Raw genomic sequence first — 19,639 nt, 5'->3', positions numbered from 1 at the left:
TTTTAATTTCCAACTTTTTTGTTCTCTAGGTATTCTTTTTTCTAATATCTTCTTCTTGTTTTATTCATAGAATATGTTATATTTACGGTGGGAGGACTAAACAGTTATTTGAAAGCCCTCAGTCAGTGAATGGAGCTTGTTGACTTTGAACTTCCTTATAAGGTGATCTGGCTAGGCCATCTGTTGGTGAAGTCCTGATGTTAGGTCTTCTCTCTTGGGGTGGTTAGACTCCCCAGGGAAGTTTCTTCCAATCTGTGGTCTGAAGGATCAAGGCATGGCTGCCATCATTCTCAGGACTCAGTGAAGGAAACAGGCTGGTGGTTCTGGCATTAGGTATCATTTGCTCACCTGCCCCTGCGTCCTCTCCTCGCCCCTATTTGGTAGGGTATTCATGCCCTGAGCTGTACTTGGTATTCTCTGGCCAAAAGATATTGTGTTTCTCCCTTTCCAGAAAATAAACCTTTAGCCTTTGTCTTAGTCAGTTCAGGCTGTATAACAAATTACCATAGTCTGTGTGGCTAAAACATCAAACATTTATTTCTCACAGTTCTGGAGGCTGGGAAGGCCAAGATCAAAGTGCCAGTACATCTAGTGTCCAGGAACAGCCCTCTCCCTAGTTTGCAGACAGCCATCTTTTCATTGTACCTCACATGGCACAGAGTGAGAACAAGATCTTGTGTTTCTTCTTATAAGGACACTAATACCATTCATGAGGGCTCCACACTTGCCTGCTAAACAGAGCTCCCTGCCTGTACCTTACAGCCATCTGGAGCCCTGTAATCAACGTGGTAAACCTACGGAGGCAATGACTTACAGATTGATACTACAGAGATTTAAAAGACTGGCTCAAGCAATATTTATGGAATTTGTATGAAAAGGGTAAAGAGATTAATATGATGGTAAACAAAAATATACAAGACTTGGAAACAGATCCAGGAGATCAAATAAACTAACTGTGAAAATTCCACTGGAAGAGACTATAATGAAATAAATTATAGAAAGATGTCCCTAAACTAAAGAAAGACTCGAGTCTTCATGACAAAAGGGCCCACGAAATTACTGTGAAAACATGGTACATGCTCAATAAATCTTTGTGTAATCAATTAATAAATGATAAAACTGAGACCCACACCTAGACACATCAGGTAGACTTCTGAAGTTTCAAGCATACGTAAATAATCCTGTATGGACCCAGTCAGCAACAAAATGGGTCACCTACAAAATAAAAAAGAGAGCAACATCAGACTTCTAATGCCTGGGAATATGTGAAGGAAGGAATTAAAATGTGCTAAATCTCTCATAATATGGAGATGTAATAATAATAATAATATCTATTTATTGAATTAGAAAACAATGTACTAAGTGCTATATTGAGCTGCTTTATTCCACCCTCTGTGAACACAGGGATTATCTGAGCTGCTCACTGTTATATCTCCGGAGCCTAGCCCATTTCCTGGTTCACGCTAGGCACTCATCAAGTATTTGCACAATGTTGAATAAACAAGCCTATAAAGTAACCAAGGTTGAAAGACGTTAAGTGACCTAGCTAAGGTTGCATAAGTAAGAGGTGGAGCCAGGATTCCAACCAGACCTGTTTTCCTCCAAAATTCAAAGTCATATAGTTTCCCTCAAAATGTAATGTTTCCTTTTTAATATGGATGGAAAAATAAAAGTTCACACATTTATAACTTTATTTCAAAAGTAACCATTGGTAGACTAAAAATAAAATATGTAACTTCCAAATCAATAGGGAAAAAAGTAAATGGAACAAAGAGAACTTGAGTAAAGAAAAAAAATAAATGAAAAGAAGCCAAAAAGAAGCATAGAAATAGGAAGTCTAATAGAAAAGTGGGCAAAGAGCATGAGCAAATAGCTCACAGAAGAAATAAAAATACACAACCTTACTAAAACCTAAAGAGCTGAAAGAAAATTAATATGCTGAAATGGACATGCTTATATGCTATTAGTTGGAGTATAGAATTGTTCTAACCTTTTTAGGTCTGAATTCTAAATGTAGAATTCAGGTCTTCTGAAGTGTAGAATGTTCCAGTACTTTTACCAGTGTCCTGGGCTTAAAAATTTTTTTTTATCATAAAAATTTCCAAACATACACAACAAAGAGGGAATAATATAGTGGACTTCAGTATACTCATAATCCAGATTCAATAATTCCATAATTATCAAGATTTTACCACCCTTCCTTTATATATCCCTGTTTTCTCTCCCCTCCCCCTTCCTCTTCCTCCTTCTTCTTTACTTAAGTATTCTAAAGCAAATCCCAGACTTCATGTCACTTTACTCTGTCTAAAAATTTAATCATTTTCTTACATAACCAAATACCATTACTAAACCTAAAAAATTAGCAATAAATAATTGACATCATGTAGTACCAGTCCATATTGAAATTTCCTCAATTATCTCAAAAGGGTATTTTTATGTTGGTTTATTTGAATTAAGATCCAAACAAGACCCATATTTTGAATTCAGCTAATATGTCTTTTTAATATAAAGCAGTCCCTTCCACCTTTTTTTCATACCATTGACTCAAAGAAACTGATCAACGTTCTGCAGAAAGTTTCACATTCTGGAGTCTTATGCTTTCTTAATTGATTCTTCAATTTCTCCCTCAAAACACTCTGTAACTATCGCTGTGGACTTTATGTTTCACATCAGAAGGCACATATTACCTTCAAAGCACATTTCCACTTAAAAGTGGGAAAACCACTCTTAAAGATACTGAAATTAACAAATGAGTTCAGATTGTAACAGCCCAATCCCTCCATTGTAAATTTCCTCATAATTTATCATCTAATAGGTTTTTCATTGATTATCTTTGCCTTGATCAGTTATTTCACTATGGGTTGGTGATATTTTTCATTGTCTTATTTCTTCTACATTTATTAGCTGAAATTTTTCTATAAACTATTCCACACCAACTAAGGCAAATTGGTTACCCCTAAAATAGCATAACAAAAGGCACAGGACGAATGCTTAATTCTTTCCTTTTAAATTGTCAATTTTCAGGGTAATGGGTTGGTGTCCTAGTTACCTCCAATGGTGACCAATGTGTTTCATTTTTTGAGTATTGTTATGAATTCATTAGCTTTTATATATTCAACGTGTTTCAACCAATTGCAGTCTCTCCTTTTGTGAAGCTCAAATTGTACCTTATTTGATTTGTTTTAAAATATTCCATCAAAAATGAAGGGGATAAATGAAACAAGAATGACAAATGTTACTTGTTCAAGTTGGGTGATGGGTACATGTGGGTACACAGTACTATTTCCTTTAAGAAGAAGTTTTTAAAAATTCTTCTATCTTTGGCCAATGGCAACTCCTTCATATTGGCTCCTGTGTCCTTTTGCATGACCTCATTAATTTTTTATGGCTTCCTTGTTTTCTTGCATAAGGCAAGATATTCAGGGCTCATCTTGTATATTTCTTCCCCAGACTTGGAATGAGCCATTTCTCTAGGAAACCCTGGTTTCTTTTAATGGAGAATGGTATTTAGAGACCACAATCTGGTATTATAAGGGTGTTCTTTGCCATTGGATTGTCATTGCTTTTAAAAATTTCCAAAAAAATAAATAAATAAAAAAATAAACCTTTCCAGTGGATGGAGCTAAAAAGCATTTATTTGGGGCAGAGGGTGGATTCTCAGTTTATGCTGATATTTCTAATTCATTTTTCCCCAAGATTTTATCATAAAAAATGTAAATATAGAGAGAATTTGAAGGATTGTGTAGTGAACACACATATATCCACCATCTAGATTGTATAAGTAACATTTTGTTATATTTGCTTTATCACCTCTATCCACCCCTTTATCCATTCATTAATCCATCTTTTTTCTTTTAATGTATTTCAAAATAAGTTGCAGACACCATTACACTTCAACCCTAAATGATTCAGCAAGTTTTTTTAAACTAGAGTTCAATATTTATTTTTTTTAATACCAGCTTTATTGAGCTATAACTCAAATACCATAGAATTCACTTATTTAAAGTGTACAATTCAAGGATTTTTAGTATATTCACAGAGTTGTGCAACCATCATCATAATCAATTTTACAAGTTTTCATCACCCCCAAAAGAAACCCCATACCCATTAGCAGTCACTCCCCAGTCCCAGCCCTACGCAAACACTAAGATACTTTTTTTTTTTTTTATCTCTATAGATTTGCCTATTCTGGACATTTCATATAAATGGAATCACATAATATGTGACCTGTGTGTCCAGCTTCTTTCACTTAGCATAATATTTGCAAGTTCATTCAGTTATAGCATGTTATTGCCGAATAATATTCCAACGATATGCCACACTGCACTTACCATTTATCAAATAATGTACACACAGGTTGTTTCACTTTTTGCCTCATAAATAATGCTGCTGTAAGCATTCATGCACAAGTTTTTGTGTGGCCATACATTTTCTTTTTACTTGGGTGTATATCTAGGAGTGGAATTGCTGGGTCTAATTGTAACTCTTTAGCTTTTTGATGAGTTGCCAGACTCTTTTCCAAAGGAGCTGTACCATTCCATTCGCACCAATAGTGCATGAGTGTTCCAATTTCTCTATCTCTGCTAGGGTCTGAGTATTTGTGTCCCCCCAGAAGTCATATGTTAAATCCTAATGCCCAGTATGATGGTATTAGGAGGTGGGGTTTTGGGGAGTGATTAGGTCATGAGGGCAGAGCCCTCAGGAATGGGATTGGTGTCCTTAAAGAAGAGGCTCCAGAGAGATCCCTCCATCCTACCACCATGTGAGGATACGACAAGAAGTCATCCACCTGGAAGAGGGCCCTCACCTCACCACGCTGGCACCCTGATCTCTGACTTGCAGCCTCCAGACTGAGAAATAAATTTCTGTTGTTTATAAGCTACCCTGTCTGTGCTATTTTGTAATCACAGCCCAAACAGAGTAAGACGATATCCTTACCAACACTTGTTATCATCTGTCTTTTTGATAATAGCCATCCTCGTGGGTGTGAAGTGATATCTCATTGTGGTTTTGACTTGCATTTCCCTGATATCCAATGATGTTAAGCTTCTCTTCATGTTCTTATTGACCACTGTTTTATCTTTGGAGAAATATCTATTCAGATCCTTTACCCACTTTTTAAATGGGTTATTCATCTTTTTATTATTGAGCTGTAAATATGGTTCTAAAAAGTTGCAAAAATAGTATTAAGAATTCCTGTACACCTTTAACCCAGATGTCCCAAATGTTAACATTTTATCACACTTGCTGTATTCATTCTATTTTTTTCCTGAAACATTTGAGAGTAAGTCGCAGATAAGATGCCCCTTTACCTCTAAATACTTCAGTGTATTTCCAAAGACAAGGACATTTTCTTACAGAACAATGGTTCAATGGGCAAAATCAGGAAATGATACAATGCCAGTAACTCACCTACAGCTCTTCGAATTTCACCAATTTTTCTACTAATGTCTTTTATCAGGTTTAGGCTTTTAATTTACTTTAACATATCTCATCTCTCAGAAATTTACACCTTTAAAGCCAATATTCCTGCCAATTGCTCTTGCAGTAGTTCCCAACTCATTTGCACATTAGAATCATGTGGGGATCTTTTAAAAATTCCAAGTCCGGGCCTGTGGGACACAGCCATGTGTTTTTGAAGTTCCTCAGTGACTCCAACGTGCAGGCAAATTTGGGGACCATTGTGATATTGTTAAAGGAATTCTATGGGCTGTGTTGCCCTTGAAATATTACTTGCAAATTACCGAAATATTACTCGAAATAAGACTGGCAGTGGTGGGAGGTGTGGGGCAGACAACAATCTTCCTCAGAAAGCAGGGGTTTCCCAGGCTCTCTCGCAGTCCACGCAAACCACAGTCTCCTTGGGGTTGTTTGTTCCAAGCAGTTCCTCCTAGAGGCAGCCAGATTTAGATGAGGCTAGGCCTGATTTTTAACCATCCCTTCATCGCTCTGCCCTTCTTCCAACCCTGGCACGTGGTAGAAATTCACTAAATGTCAAAGGAATGGATGGAGGAGATTGTGCTTTCACCAACCTGCTTTCTGAGGCCTGGAGAGCAAGAAGCTATTAAAAATTATTTAAAGAGTACGGCGTCTCCAGTTTAGGAGAGTTGAGCTTTGGAGCAATCAGGTTCACGATCTTTATCTGCCATCATTAATAGATAAGTGAAAAGCAGGGCAACTTCAACGGTTTACACATAGACACAGAGTCCTCCCTGTGTTGGCACATCAAAGGCCTCCTCACCCCTCCCCAGGCCCACCTTTCCACAATCACCCTGCACAGTGGCCTGGGTCTGTTCTGATTGGTTGGTGTTCTGGCTGCCAAATGTTTTTTTTTTTAAGGTGAGGAAGATTGGCCCTGAGCTAACACCTGTACTGATCTTCCTCTATTTCGTATGTGGGATGCCACCACAGCATGGCTTGATGAGCAGTGTGTATGTCCACGCCTGGGATCCCGACCTGCAAAGCTGGCTGCTAAGCAGAGCCTGCAAGCTTAACCACTACGCCACCTGCCGCCCATTGTGAAATGTTTTGACCATCAGCACCGGGTAAGAATTCAGCTATGTATCAAGAGTGGGAGACGCAAATGCCTACACCTGTGAGTGGTGAGGGTGACGGCACAATGGAGCCACAGTCTCCTTCCTGAGAGGCGCCATGGCTCACCTCAACCAGAACCCAGTTTGCCAGACCTTCCCATCATTCAAAAGAAGCTGGAAATTCTCCCACTTTAGAAATGTCACCTCAAATTTAAAAAGAAAAAAAAAAGCCTATTTGGGCCAATCAAAATGCTACTGTGGACTTGATCTGGGCACCACTTTAATCTCTGCCTGTTGCAGGAGCACTCTTAGAAAGCCTAGCTGTAGGCATAGGAGAACCAACGCACTGGGAAGAGAAGAATGTGTCTTTGGTATTATTGTATAAAAGTAAAAGTAACTGCAACAAACTCTACGATTTTCTGGCTTCCAGTTCGAATTCAATTTTACAGACTTTTCCCTTCTTTGAATTTATACTCGGTCTCTTTTCTCTAATACTGTAAATCTTGGCTCCAAACAACATTAGCATACTTCTTTTCTTTGTCCTACTTTATATAAAATAGTTTCAAAATACTATGCATATTAACAATAAATCTACTAAATGAAGTTTAAGGTTTCTTTGAAATTTCATTCCGCCTTAGAATATGTCCCACGTCTGAACTGCACATTTCACAAAAAGTTTGCGGCAAAGGCACCTATGTTAACAAGAGGAAAGCTCCCCAAATTGTTTTCGTGTTGGTAATGATAGCCTACAGCACAAGGAAGCAAAATGCAGTTTTCCAGGAGCCTTGAAAGGCCACTTTGCTGTCTATCCCCAGGGGAGGGAACAGCCCTGAGAGGGTTTGGGCCGAGTTATCGGAGGTTACTCACCGCTCTTGCTAAATTCTGAAGAGACTCCTTTTTAAGGAGATTTGTAGCTGTCTGCCAACTTTCCCATCTTCCCTCTCTCCTTGAAAAAAACAGAAATGTGAGTTTTCTGAAGCACAGGCCAGGAAGTTCAGACTTACGCGATCAGCTGCGTAAACGTGAAGCTGGGAGGAGATGGAATTGCCTACTAGAAGAGTGTAGCATGAGTGGGTGCAGAATCCTGGGGAACACAGACCTTTATGGAGGGAGGAGTCAGAAATCTCAGAAAGCAGGGGAACCTGGGCGCGAGCACCCAGTTGCTCAGAGCCTAGTAAGAGAGAAGAGGTTTTTACATCACTTGGAGGAGGCAGCTTCTGTTACCCGGAGGGCAGAGAGTTTCCCAAGCCCTAAAGTGGAATGCGCTTCATTCAGGGCTTTTTCTGGCCACGTACAGGGATACCAGCACGGAGCAAGATGGCCTAACCTGGAGAAGGTCACTTGTGCAAGGAAGTGGGGTCTGGACTTGGGAGAAGAATGCGTCCCAGCGCGGGACTGAACGTGCAGGAGGGCTGGGCGAAGAAGGAGGCCGCGCTCGGAACTGAGCCGGGATTTCCGGCGCGGACCGCGCCTCCCGCCCTTTGGGTTTAGCCCTTCGGACCGCGCTGGAGCCTCCACTTCTGCCACCCGAAGCCAAGAGAAACAAGCACCCGGCGGCCACAGCACTGAGCCTGGGTTCCTGCCCCGCCCCTGGGGGCGGCCCCTCCCACCGCGGCCGCCCCGCCCCGCCCCGGCGGGTCCGGCGTCCCGGACCCAGCGGGCTGAGGGCGGAAGCATGGAGCCAGGCGGTGGCATGGAGGGCGGCCTGGGGCGCGCCGTGTGCGTGCTCACTGGGGCCTCCCGCGGCTTCGGCCGGGCGCTGGCCCCGCTCCTGGCCCGGCTGCTGTCGCCCAGCTCCGTGCTGGTGATAAGCGCCCGCAACGACGAGGCGCTGCGGCAGCTGGAGGCCGAGCTGGGCGCCGCGCGGCCCGGCCTGCGCGTGGTGCGCGTGCCCGCCGACCTGGGCGCCGAGGCCGGCTTGCAGCAGCTTCTGGGCACCCTGCGCGAGCTCCCCAGGCCCGAGGGGCTGCAGCGAGTGCTGCTCATCAACAACGTGGGTAAGACGCCCGCCGGCACGGGGCGCACTCCCCGGGCGAGCTCTTGGAATACTACTTAGCGTCCCTTTCTGTTCTTCCTCCATGTCACTTCCCCCACCGCTGGAAACTGTAATGGGCAGAAAGACCTAAGAGTCACAGAAGACGCCTGAACGTCCTAGTGGTTTCAGCGAGGTGTGGAGGAAGCCTCAGCCCCTTCCCTTAGCTCCTCCCGGTTTCAAGGCCAGGTTTTCCAAAACGCGCGTCAACCTTCCCGATCGCCTTTCTCGGCGCCCTCTGGCGGAGGCCTGAGTCAGGGCAAGGGTCTCCCAGCAGAAGTAAATTCCCCCGCTTCTCCAAATGGACCCCCGAATTCTCTCCCAGTCTCAGAGTGGGGCATGCCTCTTCTCAGTCTGCATCTTGGGGTGAGTGGATTCCCCACGTGTGTATGTCTGCAAAGCGGGAAAGAGGGAGGCGTCTTCAGAAGCACTAGGGAGACTCCTCGAGATCCCGATGGGACGGGGACGTGTGGAGGGATTTGGAGAGGTCTGGAGGGGCGAGAAAGACCCGCTTGCACTGGGTGATACCCAGGGTCTGGTTTTTCAGGCAGTCTTGGGGATGTGTCCAAAGGCTTCGTGGACCTAGCCGACTCAACTGAAATGAACAACTACTGGGCTCTGAACCTGACCTCCATGCTCTGCCTGACTTCTGGCATCCTGAAGGCCTTCCCGGACAGTCCTGGTCTCAGCAGGACCGTGGTTAACATCTCATCCCTCTGTGCCCTGCAGCCCTTTAAGGGCTGGACCCTGTACTGTGCAGGGAAGGCTGCCCGTAACATGATGTTCCAGGTCCTGGCCGCAGAAGAACCAACGGTGAGGGTGCTGAGCTATGCCCCAGGTACGTGTGGCATTACTGCCATCTCTGTCCCCCAGAACCAGCTTGTACCCCTCTGGGAGCTGGGCAAGGGGCCTAATCTGTCCCCTCCAGGAAAGAGCCCATAGAGTATATTGTCCTTGAATCATGACTCGTCACTCCTTAAGGGAAATACAGGCTCCAAGGAAGGTAGAGCTGGCAGGGGCAGGGATCCACAGTTAGAGGGCACAGTGGGGAGCTGCCTAGACTGGAGGGTGGAGCCAGAACGTCTGAGATATTAGAGTTTGAAAGACAATTAGGGTTTGAATTCCAGGCCTCTACCCCATTTCCTCATGAGAAACAGGTAAAAGATGCTACCTGTCTCATAGGGTGGTTTGGAGGATGGAATGAGGTGATATATGTGAAAATGTTCGCTGTGAAGTGCTATCTAACTGTTAGCCCTTCTAATTGTTAGATGGCCTATCACATTGTATTATTTTCATATGTGTGTTTCTCTACTTCTCTGTCTTGATAGGAAAACTTTGAAGGCAGGGACTGTGCACTGTTCATCTGTCTGTCCCCAGCACCTAGCAAAGTGCCCCACTGAGTCAGTCTGCGGTAAATGTTAGTTGAGTGAAGAGCAGACAGACATTGTTGAATGCCAACCATCAGGCTGAACTGTGCTGGAACGCTGGGGGGATGCTGGGATAAATAAGATAGGGCTCCTATCCTCATGGAAAGGGTCGGAGGTCTAGTGACACTTGCTCTGGTTTCTCCCCACCCCACCATGATGCCACTGTGCCCATTTCTTAAGAATGAGGCTTCTAGTCTAGGCTTGAGGTTGCTGGGATTAGAAGGTGGTGACGTAGCTGTTGTATAATGTCTGAGTGACTTAGATGGAGATCCGTCTATGCGGCAAAGAGGTAGAATGAGCTGACTAAAGCCCAGATGTGGCAGAGCAGGATCAAACCTTGCCTCCAAGTTCATGATCAGTGCCATTTCTACATCCTCATGCTCTCCAGTACCCTATCCTCCCTCACTCCCTAACACATACACAGTTCTTTTTGCAGCCAACATTCAACTCACCACCTACTCAGAGCTCAACCTAGGACTCACTCAGTCAACAATGAGCAAATGAAAACCACAGCCAGGAGTGGAGCAGACTCCAGATTGCCGTGTGGCTGGGTTAGATCTCAGGGGGCTGCCCTGAGCATTATGAGGAAGTTGAAATTTTTTCAAGGCCCCCAAGGCCTGAATGAAGGCTGAGTTGGGTTTTTATTGCAGTCTCTGGAAGAATGTTCTAACAGGTGTCCAGAGATGAAATGGGCTGTATGGAAAGGTAGCAATTCTCCACTTAGCAGGGATGCACAGATGGTTGAAAGACATTCGAGGATCAGAAGGGTGGTTCTCCTTCCAACCCTGAGATTCCTTGATTTTCTGCCACTGAGGCCCATTAACGCCAAATTCTGGGGTGCTGTGGTTCCTATAAGAAGAGTAGAAAGTGCCTATAAGAGTTCAAGAAGTGAGTAATTCCCTGCTGGTGGTGTGACCAGGGATGGCTTTATTGGAGGCAGCTGAACAAGACATTGACCTTGAGGGCTGCTTCCATATCAGCAAGTGGAAGGCACTCCCAGTAAATGCATGTAAAGGTGGGGAAACTCATTTTATGAGGCCAGCGTTACCCTGCTAACAAAACCAGACAAGGACCCTGCAAGAAAAGAAAATTACAGGCCAATATCCTTGATGAACATAGATGCAGAAATTCTCAACAAAATTATTAGCAAACCAAATTCAACAATACTTTGAAAGGATCATACAGTAGGCTGGAGGAGGGACTCCAATGGTGGCTGCCAGTGTCTGTGTCAGTATGACTGAACTGGGTCACCATGGTGGCTGCTGCCAGTGTGCTGGTCCTTCGGCTGGGGTGGGGTGGGGGCGGGCAGCTCGCCTCCCTTCTGCCTCTCCAAGATGCAATCCAAGCTTAGTTTTAAGAAGTTTATTGACCTCAAAATTATATCTGCCAATAAAAGTGGTAACTTCCCAAATGGTAGGAAGAAGTTTTGTTTGCAGCTACTGAACTACCAGGCTTTACTGAGACAAACAACTAAGGGCAAGGCTTAAGGAACGACGGGTCTGCAGACTCAGTCACTGCCAGGCATTGATATGAAGAAACAGTAATGACAGCACATATGTATTTATGTGGGATTTACTCTGGGGATGCAAGGATGGTTCAACATCTGCAAATCAGTCAGTAAGATACACCTCATTAATAAAATGAATAAACATCACATGGTCATCTCAATAGATGCAGAAAAAGCATTTGACAAAATTCCACATTTATTTATGATTAAAAAAACCTCTTGGGGCTGGCCCCGTGGCCCCGTGGCCGAGTGGTTAAGTTCGCACGCTCCGCTGTAGGTGGCCCAGTGTTTCGTTGGTTCGAATCCTCGGTGCGGACATGGCACTGCTCATCAAACCACGCTGAGGCAGCGTCCCACATGCCACAACTAGAAGGACTCACAACGAAGAATATACAACGATGCACTGGGGGGCTTTGGAGAGAAAAAGGAAAAAATAAAATCTTTAAAAAAAAAAAAAAACCTCTTAATGAAGTAGGTATAGAGGGAACATATCTCAACATAACAAAGGCCATATATGACAAGCCCACAGCTAACAACATACTCAATAGTGAAAAGCTGAAAGATTTTCCTCTAAGATGAACAAGAATGCCCACTCTCACCACTTTTGTTCAACGTAGTATTGGAAGTCCTAGGCAGAGCAATTAGGCATGAAAAGGAAAGAAAAGTCATCCGAATTGGAAAGGAGGAGAGAAAACTGTCTTTATTTGCACGGAACATGATACTATATATAGGAAACCCTAAAGACTCCACCAAAAAACTGTTGGAAATAGTAAACAAATTCAGGAAAGCTGCAAGATACAAAATCAATATACAAAAATCAGTTGAGTTTCTCTACATTAATAATGGACTATCAAAAAGAGAAATAAAACAATCCTATTTAAAATTCATCAAAAAGAAATACGTAGGAATAAATTTAACCAAGGAGGTGAAAGACCTGTGCACTGAAAACTGTAAGACATTGATGAATGAAATTGAAGAAGACACAAATAAATGGAAAGATATTGTATTCTCATGGATTCAAAGAATTAATATTGTTAAAATGTCCATACTACTCAAAGCAATCTGCGGATTCAATATAATCCTTATCAAAATTCCAATGGCATTTTTCACGGAAGTGGAACAAACAATCCTAAAATTTGTATGGAACCACAAAAGACCCTGAATAGCCAAAGCAGTCTTAAGAAAGAATAGAGCTAGAGGCATCAGGCTTCCTGATTTCAAACTATATCACAAAGCTATAGTAATCAAAACAGTATGGTATTGGCATAAAAACAGACACATTTCACCAATGAAACCGTCTACTCTTCGTGTCTTGGAGAAGATCATTTTGGGTTGAAATTTTGGGGTGACCTGTTAGCTTCATTAACTAAGATGTACAAATCTCTCCCTAGATTTGGGAAGTTCTTTGCCATTATTTCTTTAAATAAGCTTTCTGCTCCTTTTTCCCTCTGGGACTCCAATAATGCATAGATTGTTTCTTTTAATAGTATCCCTTAATTAATGTAGGTTTTCTTCAGTCTTTTTCATTCTTTTTTCTTTCTGTTCCTCTGACTGGATGATTTCAAATGACCTGTCTTCTGGGTGACTCATTTTTTTCTTCTTGGTTGAGTCTGCTATTGATCTCTCTACTGAATTCTTCAGTCATTGTATTCTTCAATTCTAGAGTTTTGGGTGGTTTTTTAAAATGGTTTCTGTTTCTGTGGTGAACGTCTCATTTTGTTGATGCATTGTTTTCCTAATTTCATTGTCTCTGGGTTTTCTTAAAGTTCTCTTAATTTCTTTAAGAGGCTTATTTTGAATTCTTTGTCAGACAGTTCATAGATTTCATTTCTTTAGGGTCAGTCGTTGGAGTTTTATTAGTTTCCTTTGGTGGTGTCACATTTCACTGATTATTCATGATCCTTGTGGCTTTACATTGGTATCCGTGCATTTGAAGAAGTTAGGCACCTCTCCCAGTCTTTACAGACTGACTTTGATAGGCAAAGTCCTTTGTCAGTCAACCCATCCAGCAATTCTGGGTGGGCCATTTGGTGATGTCCATGTGGGCTTGCTGCTGGAGTCCCTGGACAGCCTGTTGCTGGAGTAGATCGAAACCCTGAGTCCATGAAGTCAGCCTGGCGCTGGGCTTGGCTGGAAGCTTGCCAGGAGCCTGGTGACATGGGAACCACCAAGACCATGGGAGCCAGCTGGTGCTGGAGTGGGTCAGGGGCCTGGGTTTCCAGGGGCCTTCTGGGGGCCTGGAGCTCAAGAAGCTGCCTGGAGCCCCAGGGATTGCCTGGGGCTGTGGGAATTGCTTTGGGCTGCTGGAGCTGGCAGGCACTGGGTTGAGCTGGGGGCCTGGGCTCGTGGGAGCTCAGAGGGAGCCACCTAGGGCCGTAGGAGTTGGTCTGGTGCTGGGGCAGGCTGGCTTGAGTCCCTGGGGAAGTCAGGTGCTCCCTTCACTCTCCTTTTCCCACAGGGAGGGTGTGCCTCTCCAGGCTGGGCTGCCTGGGCTTGGGGGAAGAGGGGTCGTAGGGATAGTATGAACCTGTTTTTCCTACCTTCCTCAGTCTGTCCTTGGCTCTTGTGAAGGTAATTTGTTATGCAGTTAGTTGTTCAAATTGATGTTTGTTTGGGAGGAAAAGTGTTAGAAATTTCTGTGCCACCATTTTGCTGCCCCCAGTGATGTTTTAGCAAGATGAATTTAGCAGAGGGCTATAGAAGGAGTTGAAGCAGGCAGAGAAGTGGGCTTGTTAATAAAGAGCCTTAATGTCAGAGTGTATAGAATCAGAAGGGTCCTACCCAGAGACTGGTCGGCTGTGGGGCAGAGTGGACAGAGAGGAGGAGGTGATGGAGGTTTTGAGTCTGGAAGGAAAGTACTTCATTAATAGAAATCGGAAAGTCAGGAGGAGGTGCTGGTTAGACAGGAGATGCGAAGCTTGGTTGTAGACACAGTGGTCTGGAGTGACCATGTTCAGTGGCATTGGAATTTGAGTCTGGAGCTCAGTAGTGACAGAGTGGAGCCTTTGGTGACCTTGACCACAAATGTCAGCCAAGGTGAGGTATTGCCTCTGGCCAGACCAGACTCTACCCCACTCCACACACACAGCAGGGGCCTTTGCCTCAGCTGTGTCCTCTCATCTTCTGCTCTTCATCCCTAGGTCCACTGGACACCGATATGCAGCAGTTGGCTCGGGAGACCTCCATGGACCCAGAGTTGAGAAAAAGGCTACAGGAGTTGAAGACAAAGGGCGAGCTGGTGGATTGCAGGCTGTCAGCCCAGAAACTGCTAAGCTTGCTGCAAAAGGACGTGTTCAAGTCTGGAGCCCATGTTGACTTCTATGATAAATAACCCCATGTCCTTAGCTTCCTGGGGTTTTCTTTCCCCTCTTTCAGGCACGTCCAGGAGCTCTGCACCTCCCCATATCCCTCCAGAGTGGCACCGCCAGCCCTGCCTTACACAGATAGGCACTCACGCCTGCTCTCCTGCCCTCAGATCCAGAGCAGTGAGGGCGGCAGGTTGCTGGAGTTCCCGATTCTTAGGTGTGTTGAGTTAACCCTGAGTTAAGAGTAGGTGTAGGTAAGCGAAGTTATGAGTGTTGGTGTTCTCTCTCTCCAGAAATAGAATTTTAGGGATGGGAAAGCAGGACAAGAAGCTGAAACACTGAAGAGAGGAGGCTGGGTCTCCTGCCTTTGGCCAGTCCATGGGGAGAGGGAGGGTGAGCTGGTGTCAAATTGGTGGGCCCGTGTAGATTGACAGATGGCCTGGAGGGGAGGCAGGATGGGGCGAGTTCTGGCCCACAGGGATGCCGCTTGCTCAGGGTAGCAGGACCTTCTGTTGAAACTCATGTCCTCATTCTGATGTCTCTCCCTCCAGAACCTACTGTCCATCTCCCAGACAGGGGGAGGGGACCCTTGAGAGTTTGTGTACATGCCAAAGGCAGATACAAATAAAATGTGGATTGTCTTCTATTAACGCCTGCTTTCTCCTCTGATACAGGGCCCATGCTAACTCCCTGGTTTGCTAGGCCCAAGGGTGTTCCTGAGGCAGTTACCCCAAACGTGGGGTGCTGCCCTTAGTTCCCGGGGAGTTGTCTTGAGGCTGTCTGCCTCCTCTCACTGAGCTCCTCCCAGTGGAAGCCCAGGTTCAAACAAAGTTGGCCAAGATGGACATTCATGCTTTTGCCTATACTGACCTCAGTCTCTACTACCTTTTTCTCACCCTTGACCTATGCAAAGAGAATCCAGCCTTCTGGGCAGGACTCACAGCCTGCCCTGGCTCTCTTGAATTCCCACTTGTGCCCTTTGCCACATGGCAATCCTCTGAATGGAGCCCAGCTCCTCAGGGGGTCCTCCTGGTAGCATCCATCTGCTGTGTGGTCCTGGTCCTCAGTGGGCTGGGCTTAGGACCAACATGCCTTTGTGGGAGATGGGCAAGATACCAAGAGAAGGAAGCCCTGAGAAACCAGGGCTGTGACCAAACTCATCCTACGGGTCGGTGATTTGGGCCAGACTGGGACCACAGTGGTGGTGGTCTTCACCCAGCCAGCCCCTCGCCCCTGGCCCTTATCTGGGAGGAGAGACCATGGTCCCTGCCAGCCATCTCCAGGATTAGCCCTGCCTCTGATGGTGCAGGAGGGAGTGCTGCTCCTTCTTGTGCACAGCAGAGGGCGCACCGAGGCCGTGTGTCCTGGAGTAGCCGCCGCAGCTCCTGTTGGCTGGAGGCAGGCCCTGGGCCAGAGCCGGCAGTGCCCTGCTAGGTTCCCTAGGAGGGAGAGAGCAACTCGTGCTCTTTCTTCACCCAACAGAACCTTTGCCCTCACTGGAGTCAAAATCACTGGCTCGGATCCCTGCTCTGCCACTTACCAGCTGGTAACCCAGGGCAAGTTGCTTCTCTTCTCTGAGCTTCAGTTTCCTTATCTGAGAAATGTGGATTATAATGGTGCCTCCCTCAAAGGGCCACTGTGTTAAATGACCTGATGTTTGTAAATGTTTAGCACGGTATAAGCATTGCAGTAAGTGCCCATAGAGGCTAATAGTATTTATTGCCTTGTAATATCAAGATCCAGTCCGTCCTAGAGCCCCGCTTGCAGCCTCATCTCCTCCACACGGTCCAGATGCCCTCCCCCTTGCTGGCCTGCAGCAAGAACTCTCACAGCCCTGCCTCTATTCCGGGCCTCAGTGGGGTCGGGGTTCAGTCTTGACAGCTTGTCCTCGACTCACTGGGCTCACAGGAAAAAGCGTGAGCCTTGGAGCGGGAACCCTCAGTCTCGCTAACCTCTGTGACGGAGATGCTGTGGGGTCTTGGGCAGGGCCCCTTCCGTCTCTGGGCTTCAGTTTCCTTAGAACAGATGAGCTCTAAGACTCCTCCCTGCAAACCTTTCTCCAAGGTGGTCAGGCTGCATCTGGTGGCATCAGGTTTGCCTCTGCAGGTGGAGCCAGGCCAGCCTGGGCTGCCCTGCTGTCTGGTGGCTGTTGGGCGGATTTCCTCACCCAGCCCCTTGCTCCCATGGGACTGTGAGGACAGTCAGCACCAGCACAACCCCTAGTGGATGCCCTGTGGGGCTGGCTCCCTCTCTCCACACCGGGCTGGTTGGCCAGGACTCAGTGAGGAGTACCACATGTCCCCACGAGGTGGCGAGGCCCTCCCACGCCTGACACTTGTCATCTCTGAGCCCTGGGATTTAAGAGCCTTGGGAATGACCCTAGACCTGTCTCTCTCCCTGTGACTCTCAGGGGCCCGCAGGGAGCTCGGTGGGGAGAAACGGCTAGGATCACTCTCGCTGGCCGGCCCCAAGTCCTCCTTAGGGACCTGTGGCCTCTGGCGACAGGGATTTGCCAGGCTTTGCTCCTTGGCCTGGACTCAGCCTCCCCTGGTTCGGGACTGGGGCAGCAAGACCTTCTTGTCAGCTTCCAGGGGCTAACCATCTGTGTTCCCAGAGCGCATGGCCTGGCTTTGGCCACCACACACACGAGCACACTGCAAGCACACACACAATGCATGCCTGCACATGCCCGGGGCCCAGCTGCCGGGGCGGCAGGGCCTCAGATTAGCCAAAAGACAAACAAGGTTTCTCTTTGTCTTTGGGTGATTGAGCTGGGCAGTTTTATGGTTTTGTATTTAATACCCCTGAGCTAGAGGCCAGCAGCTGGCGAGTGAGGGGAATATTCCAGGCCGACCCCGGGGAGCTTCAGCACCTCTGTCCATGAGCATGACCAGCTGGGACTAGGCTGGTCAGGAGCTTCCTCCCCACCCCCCAATTCCTGTCCTTCATCCCATGAATACAGTGCAGTTCTGTGCTTGTGTCCACTGTTTGCCAAGCCTGGAGGTGCTCAGCTGCTCCTACCTCCCCACTCAGAACCACTCCTCAGGGACATGGTCCACCCTAGCATCTCTCCATGTCTAACCTCGGGGAGCTGGGGTCTGGGATACTGCCTTCTGGCCGGCTTCACCCACAGCCTCTCCTCACAGCATGTGGCCTTCCCCATAGAACATGACCTCTGCTGCTAACATGTGTATGCACTAATTCCCACTCACGTAGCCCGTGTGCACACCCCTGTGTGAACATGCCCAAGAGTGCCCAGCCATGCTCCCTCACCACTGGGGTCCCATGTAGTGACAGGGAGGTGGGTGAAGAACACTTGCTGTCACCAGAGTGGAGACCCATTGGTGACACCTCTCCAGCCCCTGTGGCATCTGTCAGTGGTCTGGGGTATAGAGGAGAAGAAGAGTGGACTCGAAGCCCTTAGGCAGCTTGCTGGGAAGTCAGCTGAGGATTTACTCTGAGCCTCTGGAGCCAGTGGGGGAGGGTTAAAGCATGGCAGAGGAGAGGGCAGGGTGAGCCTTGCTACTCGCCCCACTTCTGAGGTCTTCTGCCTGCAGTGCTGGGAGGCAGGGCCGGGTGCTGCCCATTCCCTCAGCCTTGTGAAGTAGAGCCCACCTCCTTGCTCCCACCCCAGGATTATCGTTACTTCCCAGCAAGATTCCCCCCACCTGGCCCTTTATCTCCCATCTCGCTCATCCTCGCGTACTCCCCCTCAGCCCTAGCCGCCCTTAGTGTGAGCTGGGAGAGCCCTGGACTTCTGTTTTCAGGGAGGTATTGGGGGAAAGGAGAAAAGGAGGGAGAAAGCTCCTTTTTCCCTTTGGAGATCCGCCTCTCAGGCCCATCCCCCAGCTGACCCCAGAGGCTCCGAGTGATTGCTCAGCTCACTAACCTGGAAGATGTCTAGTGGTCTCTTTGCCCACAAGCCTGCGCCCCCATCCCCAACCCCAGGGCAAGGGAAGAGAGGGGCCTAGCTCTTACTCCCTAGACTGGGTGCCTCCTCTTGGAGCTGCGGGAGTCTGTCTGGCCTGTGCTCTGGTTCAGGTCTTGATCCAGCTGCTGCAAAGGCCTTTCTCGCCTGGGTTCTGCTGGTCCAAGCCCCAGCTTGACTCCAGGGATCCAAGGCCTCAGGCTCAAGAGGCTGTGTGTATCCCACAGACCTAACCCACTGAGGCCCTGTTGAGTGTTTGATGAATAATGAATAAATGAGTGACTGAGTGAATGAGAGAGTGAGCAAGCAAGTGAGTGAGTGCCTGCTGTAGAGGCCCACTGCCGGGTGTGTAGTGAGCATTTGAAGGGGCTTGGGTGTGATGACTGGTGCCTGGGAGTCAGGTCTCTACAGACAAGCCCAATGCAGCCCAGGCATCCCTCTGTGGGGTTCAACCCCCACTTGGAATCCCTAAAGGAAAGCATCTGTGTATTGTGGAAGTGGGTGGGGCTGGCCTGTGTCAGAATCGCCTGGGAGTTAAAAAAAAAATCACTCTTCCATTGATCCTCCTTCCCCCCAGATTCCCATTCAGTGGATCTAGGTGTGTCCCCACTTGCACTAGAGCAGTGAAAAGGGAGCCATGGGGGTCAGCCCCATGGCTGAGTGGTTAAGTTCGTGTGCTCGGCTTAGGTAGCCTGGGGTTTGCCGGTTTGGATCCTGGGCACGGACCTAGTGCTGCTCATCAAGCCATGCTGTGGTGGCATCCCACATAGAGGAACTAGGATGACTTAAACAACCAGGATATACAACTATCTACCGGGCTTTGGGGAGAAAAAATAAAAGATGATTGACAACAGATGTTAGCTCAGGGCCAATCTTCCTCACCAAAAACAAAACAAAACGAAACAAA

General features: G+C 46.9%; 1 protein-coding gene and 1 long non-coding RNA gene across 2 annotated transcripts; one reads left to right on the top strand and one right to left on the bottom strand.

Moving 5' to 3' along the window:
- Nucleotides 1-1,085: 1,085 nt before the first annotated feature.
- Nucleotides 1,086-8,098, bottom strand: LOC124238820 (uncharacterized). The gene is made up of 3 exons (XR_006888406.1): nucleotides 7,861-8,098; nucleotides 7,401-7,479; nucleotides 1,086-1,215 (listed from the first exon to the last, which is right to left on the bottom strand). It is a non-coding gene; the product is annotated as an uncharacterized LOC124238820 (long non-coding RNA).
- A 72-nt stretch (nucleotides 8,099-8,170) lies between these two features.
- Nucleotides 8,171-15,450, top strand: SPR (sepiapterin reductase). Its single transcript, XM_046659950.1, has 3 exons — nucleotides 8,171-8,530; nucleotides 9,113-9,403; nucleotides 14,640-15,450. Exons 1-3 carry the CDS (start codon nucleotides 8,209-8,211, stop codon nucleotides 14,828-14,830), a joined length of 804 nt encoding a protein of 267 aa, XP_046515906.1. The 5' UTR covers nucleotides 8,171-8,208; the 3' UTR covers nucleotides 14,831-15,450.
- The last annotated feature ends 4,189 nt before the right edge of the window (nucleotides 15,451-19,639 follow it).

The sequence above is a fragment of the Equus quagga genome, chromosome 5, assembly GCF_021613505.1.
Source record: "Equus quagga isolate Etosha38 chromosome 5, UCLA_HA_Equagga_1.0, whole genome shotgun sequence".
Lineage (NCBI taxonomy): Eukaryota > Metazoa > Chordata > Mammalia > Perissodactyla > Equidae > Equus > Equus quagga.
The sequence above is the reverse complement of the archived record's forward strand: the minus strand, read 5'-3'. Positions and strand labels throughout refer to the sequence as shown.